Consider the following 22,161-nt stretch of genomic DNA (forward strand, 5'->3'; position numbering starts at 1 on the left):
CAGTGCTAAGCCAGCCTCACAGTACAACGCATTTCTGGCCCTGTCGTCCTCTTCTCGTTTGTTAGGAATTTGATCCTTGCACTGCCATTTGTGTGTCTGCTTGCCTATTGGCCTGTGAGCTCCTGGGGGACACTGAGGGACAATGGTTTCACCAGGGCCCCACCGTGCCTGTGACTTCCTACTTCCTACTTCCTGTTATTTTATTTTGGCTGCACTGGGATGCTTGTGGGATCTTAATTCCCAGAACAGGGATCGAATCTGTTCACCCTGCAGTGTAAGTGCCGAGTCCTAATCACTGGACTGCCAAGGAAGTCCTCAGTACTTCCTACTTTCAAGAACCATTTCTGTCTATTTTAGTTGAGAGAATATGTGGGAAAGTGCTCAGGACAGAACTTGGCACACTGTGTAAGTGTTAGGTTTATTGTCGGTATTTTCTGCTCATACTCTCACGTTGGGACAAATTTTACTGACGAAGGACTAGGGGTCCAACACACTCTGGCCTCCTGCACCGTGTGGAATCTTCCTGAACAGAGGGCAGGCAGGGCCAGGCTGTGGGACCCTGGGACAGTTGAAGAGGCAAGCACTCGCCTGGACTAAGAGTGGGCAGTATTTCTGGGCTCAGACTGTGAGAAAGGAGCTTTCAGAACCCCTGGGCTTCTCCAGCCAGCCAGGTCTCCTGAGGCCGGTGGGGGCGGGGTGGGAGCAGGGAAGGGGTCTGGATTAGCCCAAACTCTCTCCGGACCTCCAGACCTGCCCCCACAACGCTCTTCGGGCCAAGGGGCGGGAGTGGAAGTCTCCGGCTGGGCTCTGGGGAGTTATAGACCGGCCACGGGGATTAGTGAGGCTGAAAAGAACATTTGCCTAGGAAGGGAAAACGGGAAGTGAGAGAAAACGCTCTGTAAGTCCCCCGAGACCCACTGCAGACCAGTGTGGGGTGGCCGGAGGAGGTGGTGCCGTCTGGGGCATCTTGACAGGTCCCCCACTTAGCCTCCCCCCCTCCCCCAGAGCACAGCTGCATCAACTGCCCCGCCCCTGCCTGCACCGCCTGCCATTGGCTGGGACCAGGCCCCGCCCCGCAGAGGCGGCCTCTCATTGGCTTAGGTCTGCTGTTTGCATGCTTGCGGGGGTGGGGGAGACGCGTCATTCCCTGGAACCCTCCGACTTCCTTGCTGTTTGTCTGGGTCGTCCGTCTGCCCATCGCTGGCCCCAGGCTCGCTCTCTGGCCCCAGCCCTCTCTCGCTCTCTCTCAGCAGCTGTCTCTCGTGCCCGCTGGCCTGCCTCTCCTTCCCGGCAGTGGCCTCCTCCTCTGCCTGCCTGGGTGGCCGCCATGGGCCGGAAACGGCTCATCACTGACTCCTACCCTGTAGTGAAGAGGAGGGAGGGCTCCGCTGGGCACAGCAAGGGGGAGCTGGCACCAGATCTAGGTCTCTGAGATGTGGGAGGGCGGGAGGAGTGGACGTGAGGGACATGAAAGGACGTAGGCAGTGGAAGGGGAAGTGGAGTATGTCCTCTACTTCCGACACCCAGCCTACTTCCGACACCAGTGGACAGCAGAGGCAGAAGGGTGGTGAGAGCTGGGGAACAGTGGGTCAGCTGTGAGCCAAGGGGCAGGGCACAGGCCTGGGCAGGCCTGAGGAACAGCATATCATTGCAGGGGAAGAGCCCCTACCCCTGAGCGTGGATGAAGAGGAGCTGGAGCTGCTGAGGCAGTTTGACCTGGCCTGGCAGTACGGGCCCTGCACAGGTGAGAGCCCCTCAGGCCCGAGAGCACATCCAGGGGCCAGTCCTGCCACCCACACGTCTCCCAAGCAACCCCAGCCCCTGCCTGACCCTCTGGGCACCGTCTCCTGAGACGGTGGGGTGTGCAGGTCCTAACACACCCCTCCAAACATACTCTCTAGCCTGGACTTTCCCCTGCCCCCCTCGAGGCCTCACTGTCTTCTTTCCACTCCTACAGGGATCACACGGTTGCAGCGCTGGCATCGGGCAGAGCAGATGGGCTTGAAGCCTCCCCCAGAAGTGCGTCAGGTGCTGCAGAGCCACCCCGGGGATCCCCGCTTCCAGTGCAGGTCAGAGACAAGCCGGGGAGAGCTCTGGGGGGTGGGGCAGGGACTTCAGGTACCACCGGCCTGCTGGCCCCGGATGGGGGCTGTCCTGACCTGCGGGAGAAGTAGGGTAGCCTTGGGGATCAGCCCTGGGCAGGCAAGAAGGTTCTACAAGGTGCTGGGCTCAGGAGGCAGAAGCTTGCCTTGCGTAATTCTTATCTCTGAGCTAACGGTGGAGGAAGAGTACACCTGGGGCCCAAGGGACTATTTCGTGCTCAAAGGTTGGCCAAGGGCTTTAGGCCGTGGCCAAGAGCTGGGGCTGGTGAGAGCAAGTGGAGAGACTTCACTGACTGGGGTTTCCCTCCATCCCGACCCTCCTGCACAGCCTCTGGCATTTCTACCCGCTCTGACGCGCCGCCGAAGACCTCCTGCCTGCTACTTGAGAACCGGACACAAGTGAGAGCCAGTTGCTGCCCCACGGTTCAGCTCTGCTGTGGAGAACATTTGGCAGGAAAGAGGCTCACAGGGAAGGAAAGAGGCTGAATCTGGAGGTCTAACCAGCCGGGTTCCAGGGCCCCCTCTGAGAATCGACACAGCGGAAGCCAGGTGCCCCCTACAGGCAGAGTGGTCTCTGAGGAAGAGGGCTTGGCCATGACCCTTCTGAAGCCTGCCACACCCCTGACCTGGAGCCTGTGGTCCCTGGCATGATGTGGCAAATCAGGCGCAGCTTTGGGCAGAACCAGACTCCGGCAGAAGGCAGATGACCTCAGAGGCCAAGGTGCACCCGCTCCTCAGGCTGGGAACTCAAGGGCAGAATGGCTGAGCTCACAGGGCAAGGGGTTCACTAGTGCTTATCAATAAAGAACTCTGAGCCTGGAAACCTGACCAGTCTCTTTTTGTGGCCCTGCCTGGGCTGTTGATAGGGGGCTGAGAACCAGAACCGTGCCTTCCTGCAAGGTGTTTGTGTCTCTTCCACTCCTAACCCTAGACCGGAGAGGAAGGAGAGACACCTTCAAAAAAAAACAACGGTCAGTCCCCACAAGCGCTGGGCAACCTCTGGCGCCCCCTGGTGGTGCACAGGAAAACGACTCTAGCCACCTTCACCGACCAGCCAGGAAAAAACCACTGAACCCATCACTTAGCCTGCCCAGTGCCCAACTCACAAAAATGGGTCCTTTGTCAGAGCAGGACCCATGAGCCCACTTATAAGGTCCAGACAGACATCACATTCCCAGAAAGCACCTCCACTTGCCACTGGGGGCCACCTGGCTCCAAAGCAGGGTTGGGGGAGAGTTTCAACTCACAGGACCTGCTCAGAGATGGCCATAATCTGAGAAGCTTCAGTAGGGAACTGACAGGTCCTGGAGATGGAGGAGAACTGGCTGTATCGACAAACAACGCTTAGGGGACCCTGGGACATGGAGAATGGAATCAGTACTTATGATACCTCAGCTCTCTGTCCTGCGGCAGCTGGAGACAGAACTATTAATTCCCTGGAAGCAGGCCCAGAGGGCAGCAAAGTAGTCTTTTTATTGAGCGCTGACCATGCCTCAAGTACTTTGAATGTATTATCTCTAAGTTTCCAAAAACATCTTCACAGTAGGTTTTACGTAGAAGGACACTGAAGCCTAGACTGTTGTACAGAGTTGCCCAGAAGCACCAGCGGGTACGTGGTGGTGCAGTTGAGGGGCCATGTGCACTAGGCTCTTCCCGTCTGCCCCTGCCCGCCTGGCTGCTGAGCACCTGCTGCGTGCCGGACTCAGAGGCCCTCTGGGGATATCAGTGGGAGGAGGACAAAAACAAGCACATAAGTATTATGTCAGGCAGTGGTCAGTGCTGGGCAAATGAGGGCGAGAGGACAAAGAGTGCCACGCACCTAAAGAGGCTGTGAGGGGAGACTCTGGCAGAAGAGACAGGAAGCACCCTCCCCAGGCAGGCGTGCTCCCAGAGGGCGCGAGGGGAGGGTGAGGGGAAATGGGGACAGAGGGGTAACCAGGTTGGTCCCAGGGCTCCTTGCAGACCAGGGTGAGGAATCTGGATTTTATTCTGAGTAAGAGAAGAAGTTGTCAATGGGTTTTAAGCCAACAAATGACAAACTGATGGCTGTTGGTAGAAAACACAGTGGGGGGCTGGGGGCAGAAGAGGCAACAAAGCACTCAGGAGGCTGGGAGTTGGGCCTCGTGAGAGGTGATGGTGATGCGTCACCATGAGGTGATGGGTAGGAGATGGAGGTAGGAAGTGGCCAGATTCCTTCTGTATTTTGAAGGAAGAACTGACAGGACTTGCTGATGGGTTGGCTGTGGGGTTTAAGCAAGAGAGGAGCCAAGGATAACTCCAAAGGGTTTGGCTTGAACAACTGGAAGAACAGAGTTCCCATTACTAAGATGGGAAAGACTGCGGGAAGGGGAGGGTGGGGCAGGGAATTAAGAGTTCAGATTTGAGGTCTGTGACACATCCAAGCTGGGGAGTCGGCAGTGGTGGATACGTAAGTCTGGAATTCCAGGAAGACCTCTCGATTTGAGATAGAAATTTGGGCATCCTTTAGGTGGCAATGAAAGCCATGTGTGGGCATGAGATTACCTGAGTGAGTACAGATAGAGGCAAGGGCCTGAGCAAGGAGACTAAGGAGGGGCAAGACTGGAGGAAGTCAGGAGAGAGGAGGGCCTGGGAGGCCTGGGCAGAGGGTGTTTCAAGGTCTCAGATGCCTCTGACAGGCTGGTAAAATAACCTGAGACGTGCACGCTGGACTTGGCCACATGGAGGTCACTGGAGACAAGCAGCTCCCCTGGACTGGTGGGTATAGGACTGGGCCTAGAGTGGGAGCAGAGGGAGGGGCAGTAGAAGTGGAGACAAGGAGCAGGCCAGGCCTTTCAGGGACCTTTTATTGTGACGGGAGCAGAGAAGTGAGTGGCACCTAGAGAGGATGTGGGGTCAAGGAACGGTGCTTATTATTGGTTGTCCTGTTCCATCTTTTGTGTTAGGGTGACGGCACAGCATAAAGGCCCGGTGCAGGGATAGACCCAGTGGGGTGGGGCACTGCAGGCCGGGGGACAGAGGAGGCAGTGTGATGAGTGGGGTCTCTGTGGAGTGAGGAGGGCCAGGACCAGTGCACAGGGAAGAGTGTGGCCTTAGATCAGAGCATCCAGTGACGGGAAGGGAGGCAGAGGGGGTGGGCCAGCTGCAGGGAAGAGGACATGGCTGGGGCAGGGGACATTCAAGAATCAGATGTTTGCTGACAGCCTGGTATGCTGGGAGGGAGCAGATGTTTACCGAGCACTGACCCGTGCCATCTGCTGCGCTTCACGTCACCTAGCTGACTGCTCAGAACAATCTCGTTAGGTATCAGCCACTTCCACAGATGAGGAAACCGAGGCTGAGAGGAAAAGTGCCCTGCTTCATCAGTGAGCACCAGGGCCCAACTCCCACCCAGGCCTGCCTTCCCCCTCTGGGACCCCGCACCTGCATTCGCACCCACACCTGCGCTCCAGGTGTTCAGGATGGCATCGAAAAGACCTACCCATGTGGAAAGTGAAAAACAACGTACTATGAGTGCCACCCGGGGGCAGGTAGGAAGGTATAGACAGGGTTCTCAGGAAGGACTGAGCACGGCGTGTCACGGGGACCCTCATTGCAGGGCCCTGTGCCCAGGCCTGCCACATCTCGCTGCATGACCCCTGCTCAACCTTATCACACGTGGCCCCTCAACTCATCAGGCCACTGCTTCTCAGACCTTTCCACTGCAGAATGAGCGCACACTCACCCCTGGGACCACTCTGAATATTCTTAGCAGTTGTGTGTTTTATCTTTGGCAAATTTTGTATTCTATTCCACGGTATGTCTGAAGTAGTTGCTGTAACATAAAAACGGCTGAACCTGGGGCATCTCTGGTGGTCCAGCGGTTAAGACTCCCAGCTTCCACTGCAGGGGACGGTTCAATCCTGGTTGGGGAATGAAAATCCCCCATCATGCATCGCACAGCCAAAAACAAAACAAAAACGGCTGAACTTACTTATCAAGTAAAATGAACCCCAGGAAGACACATTCATGTGTGGCCTGTGGCTGGTTTCAAATACCACGACACACCCACTACCACAAGCCAAGGCTGAGCAGCACGGCAAACGCACCGAGCGAGTGTGTATTGGGAGGAAATGGGAGGTCAGTGGCCCTTGACGGGTGAGTAAGAGTCAGCAGACAGAGGAAAGCATTCTAGACTGAGGGAGTGGGCTAAGCAAAGGCCGTGAGGAGGGGTGGGTGTGTGCACCCAGGGGAAACGCGTGGGGACTGCAGCACGTGCTCTGTGAAAATCAGCATGGCCCAAAACTAGCATTTCGGTGCTTGCTACGGACCCAGCACTGTCCTAAGCGACCTTTGTCCTCACAGCAATCCTAGAAACGATTATAAACATTTTATAAGGCAGTCTAAAGAGGACACTCAGGCACAGAAAGGTTAAGTGCTTGCCCAGGATCACACGGCACATATGAGGGACAGGATTTGATCCCAGAGTCCCGCTGCACAGCCTGCATTCATATCACGTGGGATGACACTGGTGAGGGATGACACAGGGGCTTGACCCTGGGGCCTTTGCAGTGTGGACTCCTCGATGGTGATGGCAGTGCCTAAGGGTTCTGAGCAGAAAGGGACGGGATAAAAGTAATCATTCTGGAGAATCTGTCTGCCCAGGTATGACAGACTAGATGGAGAACAAACTGCAGGCAGGAGGGCCAAGCAGGAAGCTCTAAAGTATTCAAAACATGGGTGCTGAGACCCAGATGAGCAGACAATGCAGAGGATAAAGTAAGAGAAGTCACAAAGGAAGCTGGCAAGACTTGCCTTTGGGAAGGCAAGGATGGGGAGGAGTGGTCAAACATGACTCAGCTTTTGAGCGTGGATGGATGAGAGAATGCTGGTGCCGTGGGCAGAAAAGAAGTGGAAACTGGGAGGGGAGGACAGGCTTGATTTCATGCATGTTTAGTTTGAGATGACAACAGGACGCCCGAATGGAAACATCTATTAGGCAATGGGAAGCCAGAGGTCAAGTGCTGAAGCAAGGACAGAGAGTGTGTGGAATCCAGGGGACTGAGGGGACTCACGTGCCTAGAACCGACATTCGAGCCAATGAGCACAGATGAGTTCTCAGAGAGAGGAAAGGGAGACAGGGGGAGGTGGCACGGATAGGACCAAAGATCACACTTGGGAAAAGTCTCTCTAGAAGGTAGAAGACGACTAGCAAAGAGGCGGGGAGAGTGTCAGAGTGGCAGGAGAGGCCACGCTGTGTCCAGGAGGTTCCCGAGAACTTCACACATGGTGGCACCTGTGTGATGATGCGGAGATATCAAGGAAGATCTCGTTAGGAGGAGATGGAAAGGAACAGTATGGCTCACCCTAATTTGGTCCCCACATTTCCTGCTTCCCTCTGTCCCAGTTTTGCAGTTCTCACTGGCAGCTCAGCTGTCATAGTAACCACCATGCCACACCCACCAATGAGGGGCACACTGATTCATTCTTTATTGACTCAGGTGTGGCAACATTTATCCACCTTCAAACTCAGACAAACTCACTGGTAGCGTGAGGGCTTAGGGAGCTAATTTTCCAAGACACTTGAGTAAACAGGGAAAGGAAGACGTTTCTGAATTAGTCTAGGAGCAGATGGAAGCCAAAGAGTGCCAGCTTGAGCGGGGCTGACACCACCTCGAGGACTTAGGGGATCTGGAACACGACTGCTAGTTTCCTCAGCAGGTAGGCTGGCCTCCAGTTCATCCACCTGAGTCCTGTTAGAAAACAGCTTCGTGCTGGTCTCGTGCTGGTCGTGGCAGCTCAGAACCCTAGTCCCTAAGCTCTAGGAGCTCACTGCAGTGGAGACAGAGAAAAGATGCGCCCAAGAACCGTAAACACTGCCACGAGACGGGTGTACACTGAACTCTGGGAACTCAGGCTTCCCGAAAACGGCCCTTTAGCTCAGCATTCAAGGATGAGCAGGGGCTTCCACATGGTGGACAAGTCCTGGGTAATTCTGGAGCCCTACTTCGGTCCTTTCTCTTCTGAAGGGACAGGCATTTCCTAGAGACCTCCTATGAGGAGGTAGCCTCTCACCTCACCAGGAGGTTCCCTTGGCTCCTCCTCCTGTGAGCCCCACCCTGACTGCATGCTCTTCTCTCCAGGCACTTTCCCTGAGGAGAGTTAAGGGTTCCACCTCCTCCTGTGAAAGTATTAGTCATTCAGTTGTGTCCTCCTCTTCATGACCCCATGGACTATAGCCCGCCAAGCTCCTCTGTCCATGGGATTCTCCAGGCAAGAATACTGGAGTGGGTTGCCATTTCCTTCTTCAGGGGATCTTCTTGACCCAGGGATAGAACCCAGGTCTCCTGCATTGCAGGTGGATTCTTTACCATCTGAGCCACCAGGAAAGCTCATATTTTATAATGTAGCAATGTGTCACATTGCATCTCCACTGCTGGAGAGTATTTTATCCTTGTCACCAGAGTAATCAGCACAGGCACTGCTGCATAGTAACCAGTCAATCTTAAGGGAGATCAACCCTGAATATTCACTGGAAGGACTGATCCTGAAGCTGAAGCTCCAGTATTTTGGTCAGAAGATGAGATGGCTGGATGGCATCACTGATGCAATGAACGTGAACTTGGGCAAACTCGGAGATGGTGAGGGACAGGGAGGACTGGTGTGCTGCAGTCCACAGGGCTGCAAAGAGTCAGACACGAGTGGGCGACTGAACAACATCAACAACGAAGCACTCAGAGCTGAAAGAACCCTCCCGCTTCACTCACACCTACTGTTTGATCCACTGGTCCTATCCAGCTTGTGAGAATCATTTAGGTCCCAGTTCTGAAGGCTAGTCCTGAACTCCAGTGCAATTTGGTCTCCTTCTAAGTCACTTCTTGGGGTTGTGTGACCTTGACGGCAGGAGTCCTCTTTTCCTAGAGCCTTCTTATGAACGAAGGCATCAAGGCTGTCGACTTCTAAAGCAGGATCCTGTTCCCCTCTCTGGGCCAGCCCACTGAGCATTCATCTGAGGTCCTCTGGGCTTCTCTTGTAGCTCAGTTGGTAAAGAATCTGCCTGCAACACAGGAGACCTGGCTTGGATTCCTGGGTCAGGAAGATCCCCTGAAGAAGGAAATGGCAACCCACTCTAGTATTCTTGGCCTGGAGAGTCCCATGGACAGAGGAGCCTGGCAGGCTACAGTCCATGGGGTCACAAGAGTCAGATACGACTTACTGACTAAACCACCACCACTGCCTCTCTATGGAGTGCAGACAACATCCAGCCAACGTCTCAAATGCTCTCAAGAGCACAGCTGCCCAGGGTCCTTTTCACCCCCACAGTGCTGGTGTGTAAACTGGGACAACCCCAAAGACACCAATTTGGCCTTGTTTATCACAATTACCGGTACACAGGTCCCTTTCAGTTCGTATGTAGAAATGTATCTTACAGATACTCTTGTATGTATAAAATAACATTATAGCACTGTTTGTAATAGCAAAGACTATGCTGCTGCTGCCGCTAGGTTGCTTCAGTCGTGTCCGACTCGGTGCAACACCATAGAGAGCAGCCCACCAGGCTCCCCCATCCCTGGGACTCTCCAGGCAAGAATACTGGAGTAGGCTGCCATTTCCTTCTCCAATGCATGAAAGTGAAAAGTGAAAGTGAAGTCGCTCAGTCGTATCCGACTCGTAGCAAACCCATGAACTGTAGCCTACCAGGCTTCTCCATCCATGGGATTTTCCAGGCAAGAGTACTGGAGTGGGGTGCCATTGCCTTCTCCATTTTATTGCAAAGACTATAAACAGCCTAAACACCTATCAATAAGGCAACCAGAAAGTAAGTAGTAGTACACGATGGATATCGTACTGTGAAAAAGTTTGAGGAAACTCTTTATGTATTGGTACAGAATAGGATAGTCTCTGAAATAAAGTTAAGTGGGAAAAAAGGATTTACAGAACAATGTGCACACTATGCTACAGTTTGGGTTAAAATGTGTGTGTATTCACTTCTTTCATGCATATAATATCTCTGAAAGGATACCCACGAACTTGATACCATCAGCTGTTTTTGAGAGGAAGGTAACTTGGTGGCTTGGAAATAGGAATGAGGGGAAATTTTTCATTAAATGAGACTTTTGAACCTTGAATTTATAACTATATTACCTATTTGATCAATCAATAAGAAAATGTTGATGTATTTATTTAACAAGTACTTCAGGGAACTAAGATCCCACATGCTGTTGGGCATGGACCAAAAAAAAAAAAAATAATAATAGAAACAATTCCACTAGGATACAAGGGTTTTGTATTACATACTGCGATGGTTTTGTGCATATTCTGCACTCATGATGCCACACTCTTTTAACTATTCCAAATTCCAAATTCCATCCCAAATTCCACTGGGAGAATATAGGGAGAAACGGGGCTTCTACCTGTCCATATGGTGGGGTCTTGGCAGTGGGAAGGTCCAGGACTCACTCCTTCTAGCTGGCCCATCTCCTTGTTCACTAGACCTCTGCCAGGCACTTGGCACTGCCCTACACTGGGACAAGAGGCAACTTGTCATGGGAACAGGTTTCACAAGAGTGCAAACATGATGAGTCCAATAGAAGTCCAACCAGTTCATTCATTTATGCATTTAACAAATGCAGATGGGGCATCTGCTAGTGTGAGTAGTATGTGGAGTATGTGGCTTGGGTCCCAAGCCTAAAAGACTTTTCAGTCTACTCTTAAATACATCGAAAGATGTGCCACTTCATTCCACACAAGACTGGCAAAAGGGCTTCCCTACTGGCTCAGTGGTAAATTGGCCTGCCTGGCCAATACAGGAGACAGGGTTCGATCCCTGGTTTGGGAGGACCCGAAAGGCCTTGGAGCTGCTAAGGCTGTGCATCACAATACTGAGCTCACGTGCCATAACTGCTGAAGCCCACACACCCCAGAGCCCGTGCTCCGTGACCTGAGAGGCCAGCACAATGAGAAGCCCGAGCACTGCAACGAAGAGGCGCCCCCACCTGACACAATTAGAGAAAAGCCTGCACAGCGATGAAGACACGGCCCGGCCAAAAATAAATAAATAAATAAGAAAATAAAACAAGACTGATAAAAGCTGAAACATTTGGCCAGTGTACTCTGTTGACAAGGCTTGGGGGAAACACACAGGAGCAGAAAACATCACAGCCTCCGTGGAGGGGAATCTGGTAGCACTGACAAGACGACATGGCACTTACCTTTGACCCAGCAACCCCACTTCTCGGAATTTACCCTGAAGAATCTCTTCGACAAACATGAAACAACATATGCAAAAGCATATTTGCTGGCATTATTCGTGAAAGCAGAATATTGGAAACCCCCTAAATTCTGGTTCACGGATTAAACAAACCCTCCCGATGGAATACTGTGTAGCCATTTTGAAAAATGAAGAAGATTTCCATTAGCTGATATGGAGTGATCACCAGGACAAATTGTTCAATACATAGTACACTGCCTTTGGGTAAGAAAGACGGGAGACGAGAGAGATAACTGAACAAAGAAACACTGGGACAGTAAACTAAAAACTAACAAAATGGTTACTGTTTGGGGCAGGCAAGAAGAGAGTGGATGAGATAGGATGGGAATGAGATTTCTCTAAATATACTTTCTTATATAATTTCAGCTCTTGAACCACATAAACATTTTGCATATTTAAAAATGTATCAAGAGAGATTTTCAAAAATCCTAAAGTTGAATATAAATGGTAGCAAATGAATCCAACTATATGTTAAATTAATAATATAACCTCACAGAAAAAGAATATAAGAATTGTAAAATTTGAACACAATTCATGGACTTCGTAAGAACAAAAGAACCACACACAAAAGAAATCTGGAGCTTTACTTAGTAGGTTTGTTGTTGATAAATGGTATTGGTATATAAATTCTAAAACTGTTTCTGTTTTTGTATTAAAAACAGAAAAAAAATGAATAACTATATAGATGTTGGGAACCAGAGACTTCACTGTGAAAAAAGGGAGATAAAATATGGAATTGAGGGATACTTCCCTGATGGTACAGTGGTTAGGACTCTGCACTTCCACTGCAGGGGCCATGGGTTTGATCCCTGGTCAGGGAACTAAGATCCCACAAGCCATGTAGAGGGGAAAAATTTTTTTAATAGGGGAAGGTGGGGAAGAGTCCTGAAGTGTTGGAGTTGAATTGGAGGTATCAGTATGTTGATTTTTTTAAAATTAACTTTATTGAAGTATCATATATCTACAATAAAACTACATAGATTTATTTTTTTAATTTTGGCTGCATCACCAAGATAACAGTTATGCACCAGTGTAACTACCAATCCAACCCAATTAAGATCTAGGACATTTTCATCAGCCCAGAAAATCCCCCCACTCTCCTTTGCACCTCGTCTCTCTCTCTTCTCCCATCTTAGACAATTTGATTCCTATAATCTAAGATTTGTTTTGCTGTTTCTGGAACTCATATAAATGCCACCATTCAGCATATCTGGCTACATCAATTCAATATAGTATCTGTGAGATCCACTCACATTATTGTGTATCAGCACTTCACTCATCTTTGCTGCTAAGTCATATTCCACTGTATGAATATATTAAAATGTAGTTATCCATTCATCAGTTGATGAACATTTGGGTTATTTCTAGTTTTGGACTCTAATGAATCAAGCTGTTATAAACATTTAGGTACAAGTCTTTGTATAGGCACATATTTTCATTTCTCTCAGGTAGATGTCAGTCAGTCAAATTGCTGGGAGGTGTAACATAATATATACAGTCAGTTCTACAAGAAGCTGCCCATCTGCTTTCCAAAGTGGTTCTACTTCTTATATTATTTTTTAATTAATTAAATTTTTGTTGCTGCACTTTCTCTGTTCTTTGTATATTTTCTATTTCATTAATTTCTGCTCTTCACTATTCTTTCCTTTGGGTTTAGCTTGTTCACTTTTTTACTTTTATTCTTTTTTTGAGATAGTATTCATATAACTGCCACTTTAAAAGTGTATAACTTGGGCTTCCTGGTGGCTCAGTGGTAAAGAATCCGCCTACCAATGTGGGAGACACACATTTAATCCCTGGTCCAGCAAGATCCCTCATGCCGCAGAGCAACTAAGCCTGTGTACCGCAACTACTGAGCCCGTGCTCTACAGCCTGCCCACCACAGCCACTGAAGCCCGTGCGTCTAGAACTAGCGCTCTGCAACGAGAGAAGCCACTGCAATGAGAACCCAAGCACTGCAACTAAAGAGGAGCCCCCACTCACCGCAACTAGAGAAGCCTCACAGCAATGAAGACCCAGCACAGCCAAAAATAAATAATTACCGAAAAAAACGTGTACAATTCAATGGTTTTTAGTATATTCACTATGTGTGCAATAATCGCCATCATCTAATTCCAGAACATTTTCATCACTCTATTAGCAGTCGGTCCTAGTTCTCCCCTGCCAACCACTAGTCTGCTCTCTCTGTGGACCTGCCTATTCTGAGTATTTCATGTAAGTGACTCATACAATATGCAGCCTTTTGTGTCTGACTTCTTTCACTTAGCATAAGGTACTCAAGATTCATACATGTTCTAATATGTAACTACTTTATTTTTATGGCTGAATAGTATTTCATTGGGCCAATATATCATATTTTGTTTATCCATTCAATAGTTGATGGACATTTGAATTGTTCCCACTTTTCCGATAAATGACTATGTGGCTATGAACACCTATGTACAAGTTTTTATATGAATATATGTTAGGTATATTTTTAGAAGTAGAACTGCTGGATCATGTGGTAATTCTGTTAAACTTTTTGAGAAACCACCAAACTTTTTCTGGCTTCTTAAGGTAGAAACGTAGAATACTGACTTTAAAATTTTCTTTCTTTTTTTCAGATATAAGCATTTAAAGTTAAATATTTTCCTCTAAGAACTTCTTTAACTGCACTATACAAATTTTGATATGCTGTGCTTTCATTATGGTTCAGCTTTAAATATTTTCTAATTTCATTTGTTTTCTCAACTCATTAGTTATAAAGAAATACAGTCTTTAATTTCTAAACATCTATGGATTTTCTAGCTATATTACGTACTTATTTCTAACTTAATTCCACTGTGATTAGAGAGCATATTCTACGAGATTTTAATCTTCTGAAATTTATTGAGATTTATCTTTATGGCCAAGGATATAATCTAGCTTAGTGAATATTCCATATGTACTTGAAAAAAAAAGTGCATTCTGCATTTATGGGGTGGAGTTTCTTTAATGTCAATTATATCAGGTTGGTTGGTTGTACTGTTTAGATTTTCTAAATCCCATTGCTCTCTTGCCTATCAGTTATCAGTAGAGGGGTTTTCAAATCTCTGACTGTAATTATCCTTTTGTCTGTTTTTCCCTTTAGTTCTGTCAATTATTATTTCATTTTCTGTAGCTCTGCTATTAGGTGTATACATTTAGGATTCAGGTTGCGCTAGTGGTAAAGAATCTGCCTGCCAATGCGGGAGACATGAGACGCAGGTTTGATCCCTAGGTCTGGAAGATCCCCTGGTGCAGGGCAAGGTAACCCACTCCAGTATTCTTCCCTGGAGAATCTCCATGGACAGAGGAGCCTGGCGGGCTAGAATTCATGAGATCGCAGATAGTCGGACAGGACTGAAGCGACCACGCATGCACACACATTTAGGATTATATCCTCCTGTTCAACTGACCCTTTTTTGATTATGAAATGCTTTTTTCTCTGCTAATTCTCCTTGTCTCGACATTTACTTTATCTGATACTAATGCAGCCATATCAGCTTTTTATGTACATAGTATATCTTTTTTTCATCTTTTATGGTCTGTATCTGTATATTAAAATTATATCTTAGATATATATAGTTAACCCTTGAACAACACATATTTGAACTGCAGGGCCCACTTATACATAGATTTCTTTTCAATAAATACGCACTACAGTACTAAACTGTCAGCAGTTGGTTGAATCGTGAATGCAGAACAGCAGATAGGGAGGGCCAACTGTAAAGTTACACTCAACTTTTCCACCGCTGGGTGGTTTGGTGCCCCTTACCTCTGCACTGTTCAAGGGTCAACTATAGTTGGGTCTTCATTTTTCAATCTGACCAGCTCTGTTTTTTCCACTGGAGCATTTATATTTAGTGGAATTATTAATACAGTTGGGTTTAAGTCTGTGTTAGTTTGCAAGGGCTGTCATAACAAAGTGCCATGGACTGGGGGCCTCAAACAATAGAAATTTATTTACTCACAGCTCTGAAGCAAGAAGTCTGAGATCATGGTGTTGGCAGGGTTGGTTCCTTCCGAGGTGGGTGGGAAAGGATCTGTTCCAGGCCCCAGTCTTTGGCTTGTAGACAACCATCGTGCCCCTGTGTCTCCACCTTGTCTTCTCTCTGTACATGTCTGTGTCCAGATTTCCTCTTCCTATAAGGAAACCCGTCACATTGGATTAGGGTCTACCCTAATGACCTCATTTTAACGTAATAACTCTATAAAGACTCCACCTCCAAAAAATTTAAAAAAATTTAAGAGACAAAAAAAAGAAGACACTACCAAGAAATTATAATATGCATTGCTAATTTATCACAGTGTAATTGAACACATTTCACAAAAGAAGCTTTAATTTCATTTATTCTCCCATCCTTTGTACTATTATCATATATTTTATTCTTACATATATCATAAACTGCATCTTACACTTATATTGCTTTTGCTGTAAGCAATTATTTGTCTTTTATGGCAATTAAGACAAGAAAAAAAATTATTTTATAATTACCCAGAATTATCAATTCTGCGGCTCTTCATTCCTTCCTATAGATCCAAGTTTCCAAATTTTTCCCTTCAACCTGAATAATTTCATAGTATTTCTCATAGTGCAGGTCTGCAGACAATAAATTTTCTTATCTCATTTTTCTGAAAATGTTTTTATTTCTCTTTCATTTTAAAGGGTATTTTCATTGGATATAGAACTCTAGACTGAAACTCTCCCTTTGTCAGCAATTTAAAAGTGTGATTCCTTGTCTCCTATCTGTCTTCTTCCTCTCATAGTACCTCTGTATGTAACGTGTCTTGGTTCAGTATCAACATTAATGAGATACCGCTGCTGCTACTGCTAAGTCGCTTCAGTCGTGTCCAACTCTGTGCGACCCCATAGACGGCAGCCCACCAGGCTCCCCCGTCCCTGGGATTCTCCAGGCAAGAACACTGGAGTGGGTTGCCATTTCCTTCTCCAGTGCATGAAAGTGAACAGTGAAAGTGAAGTCGCTCAGTCGTGTCCGACCCTCAATGATCCCATGGACTGCAGCCTTCCAGGCTCCTCCGTCCATGGGATTTTCCAGGCAAGAGTACTGGAGTGGGGTGCCATTGCCTTCTCCGATTAATGAGATAAAGCAACATTAAATGACCAAAACAATGCAGCAGAGAGAACATGTCCCTCATGTGGTATTCTTGCAAAAAGGTTTAACTTAAATTTAATTGTGAAGAAACATTCAGAGAAAATTTAAATCAAGAGCTTTTTACCAGAAAACTAGCTTAGATCCTTCAAAAATATCAACGTCACGAAAAACAAGAAGGCAGGAGAACTAGATTTTCGGAATATTTGGAGAAATGCTATTATGGCCTAATTAGCCTATATAATAATACTGCATTGTGAAATTTCTTGGTCGCTATGGTAAACAGTTCCACAGATCCTCATAAAGTTGAACATAGACTTAGCATATGACCCAGGAATTCCACTTCTAGATATATATCTAAACGAACTGAAAGCAGGGACTCAAAGAGATGCTTGTACACCTGTGTTCATAGCAGCATTATTCACAACAGCCAAAAAGTGGAACAAGCCAGCTGTCCCTCAACAGATGAGTAACTAAACAGAATGTGATCTATACAGACAATAGAATATTGCTTAGGAATGAAATTCTGATAATGCTTCATGGGTGAACCTTGAAGACATTATGCTAAGTGAAATAAGCCAGACACAAAAGGACAAATATTGCATGGTTCCACTTACTAAGAACAGACAAATTCATAGAGACATAAAGTAGGATAGAAGTTGCCAGGGGAGAATGGAATATTTACTGGGTACAGTTTCCTTTCAGGATGATGGAAAAGTTCAGGAAGTGGATAATGATGATGGTTGACAGCACTGTGAAGAAACTTAATGCCACAATTATATACTTAAAATGGTTAAAATAGTAAATTTCATGTTATGTATATTTTACCACAATTTTTAAAAAGGATATTGCAGTTATTTGAGAAAATATCCTACTTTTAGGAGATATGGGCCAAAATATTTAGGAGTGAAGTCTCTTAATGCCTGAAACTTATTTTTAGTGAATCTAGGGGGGGAAAAAGTAATGTGGCAGAAGATTAACAACTGGTGAATTTAGATATGTGTTCACTGTACTACTGCTTTCAACTAAATCTGAAAATGTTGAAAATAAAAGGTGTTCTATATATATATATATATGTATATATATAAACTCTTATTTATTTGGCTGCACTGGGTCTTGGTTGTGGCATGTGGGATCTAGTTCCCTGACTAGGGATCAAACCCAAGCCCTCTGCATTGGGAGCTCAGTCTTAGCCACTGGACCACCAGGGAAGTCCCTTAATAAATATTTTAAAATGAATAAATGAACGTGACAGAGGACCTTTCTAGACAGAAAGAACAGCAGGAACAAAGGTTAAGGGGAGGAAAAGTTGTTTTCAAGAAACAGTGAGTAATCTAGTTTGATTTGAGTCAAAGGTGCATACTAGGACGTTCTGGGAGATAATTCAGAAAGGTAAGTAGGCTGTGTGCCAAACTGGGAAAAGCCTTGAACAACAGAACAGAGAGTGTGTACTGTACTTGGCAAGCAACAGCAGCACCATGGAAGGCAATAAACATGGGAGTAACACGTGAAGTGATGTAATTCTCCTGAAAGATTAATCTAGTCAGGACACTCTGGACAGACCAAAGGGCATCACAGTTAGGAGTCTATTACAGTAGTCTAGGAGTGGGAGCAGGAGCTTGGAGAGGAAGTGGGAATAAAAGGCAACTGTTTTGTGGAGGACCCACAGAATTTGATAACTGATTAAATGTGAAAAATAAGGGTTATCACCCTGAGATTTACACCTGGGTGTAAATAGAAGAGGTGGGAAAGTCGACAGGAGAGAAAAGTTTGAAGCTCAAGGCTTGAAGAGAAGAATTATAAGAAAAAGGAATAGTTTTAGCTTTATCCCTGTCTTCCTGTCAAATGAATCCTTCACAGACCCCCAGGCTGTCAAACAATCCAACTTGAAACAGAGTTCTCCATTAGACCAGACTCACCTGGCCCCACAACCCATCCCTGAGACCAGCAGACCCTTAGAGCTGACTGGTACCCTGAGTTCTTCTCCGGACTACAACCTTCAGGATCGCTTCAACCTGATTCCTTTGCACTTGGCTTTCAGGTAGTTCTGTCTGCTTGCTCTAACTTCCTTTCTTTTCAGAGTCCTTTTTCCTTTGTAAGAGGAGAGGAATCAAGTATCTGCCTGAGAGCACCAGTCCTCCAACATGCAGGCCAAGCTCAGCCCTCCTAAGCAGCTCAGGCATGAGTGGCCCGGGGTGGAGGGAGCAGAGGGAAGAGAGGACATAGCAGGGCTGAGGTGAGGGGGAGGCTGCAGCAGGTGGGTGGGGCAGCAGGGACCACCTGAAGCATATCTGGCTGCAGCGAGAGCCTGTAGGCCTTGCTCCAGCCAGCCACACCTGCCGTACAGGACACCTAGCAGTACTGGGGTTTTGGGGGATCTCTGCCGACCAGATCAGTCATCCCACTGACCCTCAAATAATTCTATTTGTTGCCCCCAAACCACTTACTCTATCCCCATGGCACTCAGCCTCCCAGTTTCCCCAACTTCCCATTTCTGTTTAGGAAATAAAAGCTTGGGGTCGGCAGGAGAGCGGACATTCTCAAGAGGCAGAGTTCAGTCTAGCGCAGGAACATTTGGGACACGGAGACAATCAAGACTGTGCCCAGAATTGGACAAGGCATTGAGCTGAGCCACCAGTGAGAGTGGAAGCCATGGAGAAAGTCAGAGGTCTCGGAGCCAGTTCTCCAAACCAAGAGATGAGCTGCACAGCAGAGTGTGGCCTGCGGAGACAGGTGGCGTGAACACATGCCCAGCTTCACGCTGTTTCAGGCTGTGTGAAGATCAATAATGTAGGGTTCATATAATCAGCTCTTTTTCCCCATGCCAGCCTCCAGGGCAGCCTTCTTTACCCAAACTGTTGCCCAACCTCCACAATTATGTCTGGCCTGAGTTAGGCCACCATGTGGGGCCTTGCTTTAGCCAGGGTTTACTCTGTATGCCCCTCCCTGCCACTCTTGCCTCCCCAACTTTACCTCCAAGGCTCACTGAGGGGTGCCAGTGGGGTAGGGGGTGACATCACTGCCCAGACCAGGGAATCCCACTGGGCAGATGTTACCAACTTGCCTCCCCACCCACTGGGAAGACAGCTTTCGTATTCTTGGTCTTCAAGCCCAGATACAGAATTCCCTAAAATGTCCTAACCTTCCAAGGCCACTGCCTGGGAACCAGCAAGCCTGGCAGAGAAAGGAGAGGAATTGCCAGCACTGGTACAACCTGCTGCCATGGAAACAAGTCAGCAATGTGCAAGGATGTGAGAGTGAGAGGCTCTGGTCAAATATGCTCAATGACAGAAAAGCTGGGCTGGAAAACTGGGGAAAATGGACTGGGAATTCTGGCTGAAATGGGAGGAAGGAGAGCTCTGGTTTAACTGCAGGTTAGCCTCGGACTGTGGCCTCATCAGGAGGCAGATGGCACGCCTTCAGTGACAGCCAAGGCTGTAGAAAGACCCCTGGTCTCAGTGCTACCACTGGCTCTTTGACCTAAACCTAAAAACTCAATATCCCTCAGATGGGAAAGTGAAAGTCCTAAGACTTTTCAGCTGTTGTAAATTGCAATAGATCACCATGACCCTGCAGTAGGTTGACGTCGGTAGGCCCCGAGCCGCACCAGGTCTGGAGTAATTAAGGCTTCCTGGAGCACTTCACTACATGGGAATCCTGACACACCCAGCAGGCACTTCCCTGTAGCCAGTGCAGCAGAGCAAACTGGAGAAGCAGGAAGGAGGGGACGTGCAGGATCCCAGGGCGGGCGCACATGTTACCAGGAAGATGGTGTAACAGCTCACTTTGGGTCACATCTCCAGGAAAAGGAGCATTTGTGGCCCCCAGACGTCCTGCACCACCTCACATCTAGTGAGAAAACGGAGTGTCAGCTTCGGTCCATCCCTTCCTTGGTTGTACCCACTTAACCTCTCCCCAGCTTCCTTGTTCAGATGACCACATCCTCTGTGAGCAACAGAAGATCCCAGGGGACATCTAAACAAGACTTAGGAGGGTTTGCCCTGTCCTCAAGCCATTCTCCCTTCAATCTTCTCTGTTCTGCCTTCCTCAAGTAAAAGCTCCATCCCAGATCCTAAAGAAGTTCTCCACACCCCAGGTCACTGGACAGCTGCTCTGAGCCGTCCGCTTCAGCATCAGCTCCTGGCACAAAAGTTCAGCCCTAGGCGGGCCTGTGGAAGGGCAGGGCCTAGAAGCCAGCCTGAAGATGGTGCTGCTGAGCCAGCCTCATTCCTTTGCAGCAGCTGTTGGTCTCAACAATCTGTTGGTGTGGTACATAGTTTCCCACTCCCAGGTGGGTCAGAGCTGGGAGAGAAATATCTCTGGGGAAGAGCAGGCCATTGAAAAAGAAGAGCCACGAATGACACAAAAGCCACAAGAGCCAAAGGAGTGTCCATCACTGGTCCTCAAGATTGCTTCCCAATCCTGTGCTGTACTGAGGCTGAAGGGAAGAGATACACCGGCCCTGAGATACATCCAGCCTTGGGTAAGAAGGCCTCGGTTTTCCCATCTGGATCAGCCTATAAAACCATCCCGCCTGGGAGGAAGTGACTCCAAAAATTAAGTTTTCACAATGGCTAAGGAATATTTTTGAAAATATAAGAACTGATGGCTGGGATGGGGTACAGCAATTATTACAGGTAGGCTAAAAACTCACTCCCATTTAACCATCAAAAATCTGAGATGGTTCTATCATTACCCCTAGTTCTGCAAATCAGGAAACTGAGCCTCAAGAGATGTAGCCACTTTGCCAAAAGTCACATACCCAAGTGTCTCTGGCTCTTCTTGGCCAGACCATACAGGTCCCTTTTTTTTTTTTTTTCCTTTTTGCATTTGGTCTGCAATGAGGGACAATGACCCCATACCTGCTAGACGAGACTTTAGGGATCATCTGCTTCAATCTCCTTACTTTAGAGAGAGGAAGCGGGCCCAGAGAGATAAAGGGGCATGTTCCTTGGGTCTCACAGAGGCAGGAACTGCTCTGCAACGGAATGGCAATGTGCACAAGAGTATGAGTCGAAGCTCCATTTTACAGAGGGGAACGTGAAGCCCTGAGCGCAGGTCCCCGATCCATCACAGGCAGAGCGGGATCCAACTCCCGGTGAGTTAGTTATCCTGCCGGATGCTACCGGCACCTTCACCTGGGGCGCCAATCATCAACTCACCTGCCCGCGCCCCGGGAATACCTGTCGGCGGCGCGCAGGCTCTTGGCAGGGGGTGACAAAACGCTGAATGGGACCAGCAGGGCCGCGCAGACCAGTGCTCGAGTTGGTCTCGCCAACCCGGGCCCCTTCGCTTCAGAACGCCGAGGCCCCAGGACGCCCAGACGCTGAGGAGAACTGGAAAGCGCTGGCCCCAGCCCGGAGGCAGGGCCACCTGGTCTCCTTTCCTCGGGCTCTTACTTTGCCCCCTCAACAGTCTATAGACCCAGTCCTGGCGTCGGGTCACCACAGAGAGACAGACAACTGACTCTCCTCAGAGTCTAGCCGCCGGGACTCGGGAGAGTGAAGTTCCTATGGAAACGGGGCGGGGGGGGGGGGTGTGTGGAATCTTTGCGCCTGCGCGAAGGCGCCAGGCACACTGGGAAATGTGGTTTCCAGACTGTCACCCGGCGGCCAGAAGAACAGACGCAAGATGGCGCCCCAGCGTCGCAGTCCGTTCTGAGCCGCCAGGTTCCACGGCTGGCCTGGGCCCTTTCTCGGTGCTGCCGGCGTAGGAGAGG

General features: G+C 48.3%; 1 protein-coding gene, 1 long non-coding RNA gene and 1 other non-coding gene across 3 annotated transcripts; 2 read left to right on the forward strand and 1 right to left on the reverse strand.

Moving 5' to 3' along the window:
* Window positions 1–1,123: 1,123 nt before the first annotated feature.
* On the forward strand, window positions 1,124–2,930 carry POLD4 (DNA polymerase delta 4, accessory subunit). The gene is made up of 4 exons (XM_005903553.3): window positions 1,124–1,424; window positions 1,655–1,744; window positions 1,958–2,069; window positions 2,431–2,930. The coding sequence occupies exons 1-4, from the start codon at window positions 1,328–1,330 to the stop codon at window positions 2,453–2,455; spliced, it is 324 nt and encodes a 107-aa protein (XP_005903615.1). The 5' UTR covers window positions 1,124–1,327; the 3' UTR covers window positions 2,456–2,930.
* A 225-nt stretch (window positions 2,931–3,155) lies between these two features.
* On the reverse strand, window positions 3,156–21,925 carry LOC138984715 (uncharacterized). The gene is made up of 3 exons (XR_011461994.1): window positions 21,605–21,925; window positions 15,303–15,474; window positions 3,156–9,117 (listed from the first exon to the last, which is right to left on the reverse strand). It is a non-coding gene; the product is annotated as an uncharacterized lncRNA (long non-coding RNA).
* Window positions 12,080–12,152, forward strand: TRNAG-UCC (transfer RNA glycine (anticodon UCC)). The gene has a single exon. It is a non-coding gene; the product is annotated as a tRNA-Gly (tRNA).
* Window positions 21,926–22,161: the final 236 nt, after the last annotated feature.

This window comes from Bos mutus, chromosome 22, assembly GCF_027580195.1.
Source record: "Bos mutus isolate GX-2022 chromosome 22, NWIPB_WYAK_1.1, whole genome shotgun sequence".
In the NCBI taxonomy this organism is placed as follows: Eukaryota; Metazoa; Chordata; class Mammalia; order Artiodactyla; family Bovidae; genus Bos; species Bos mutus.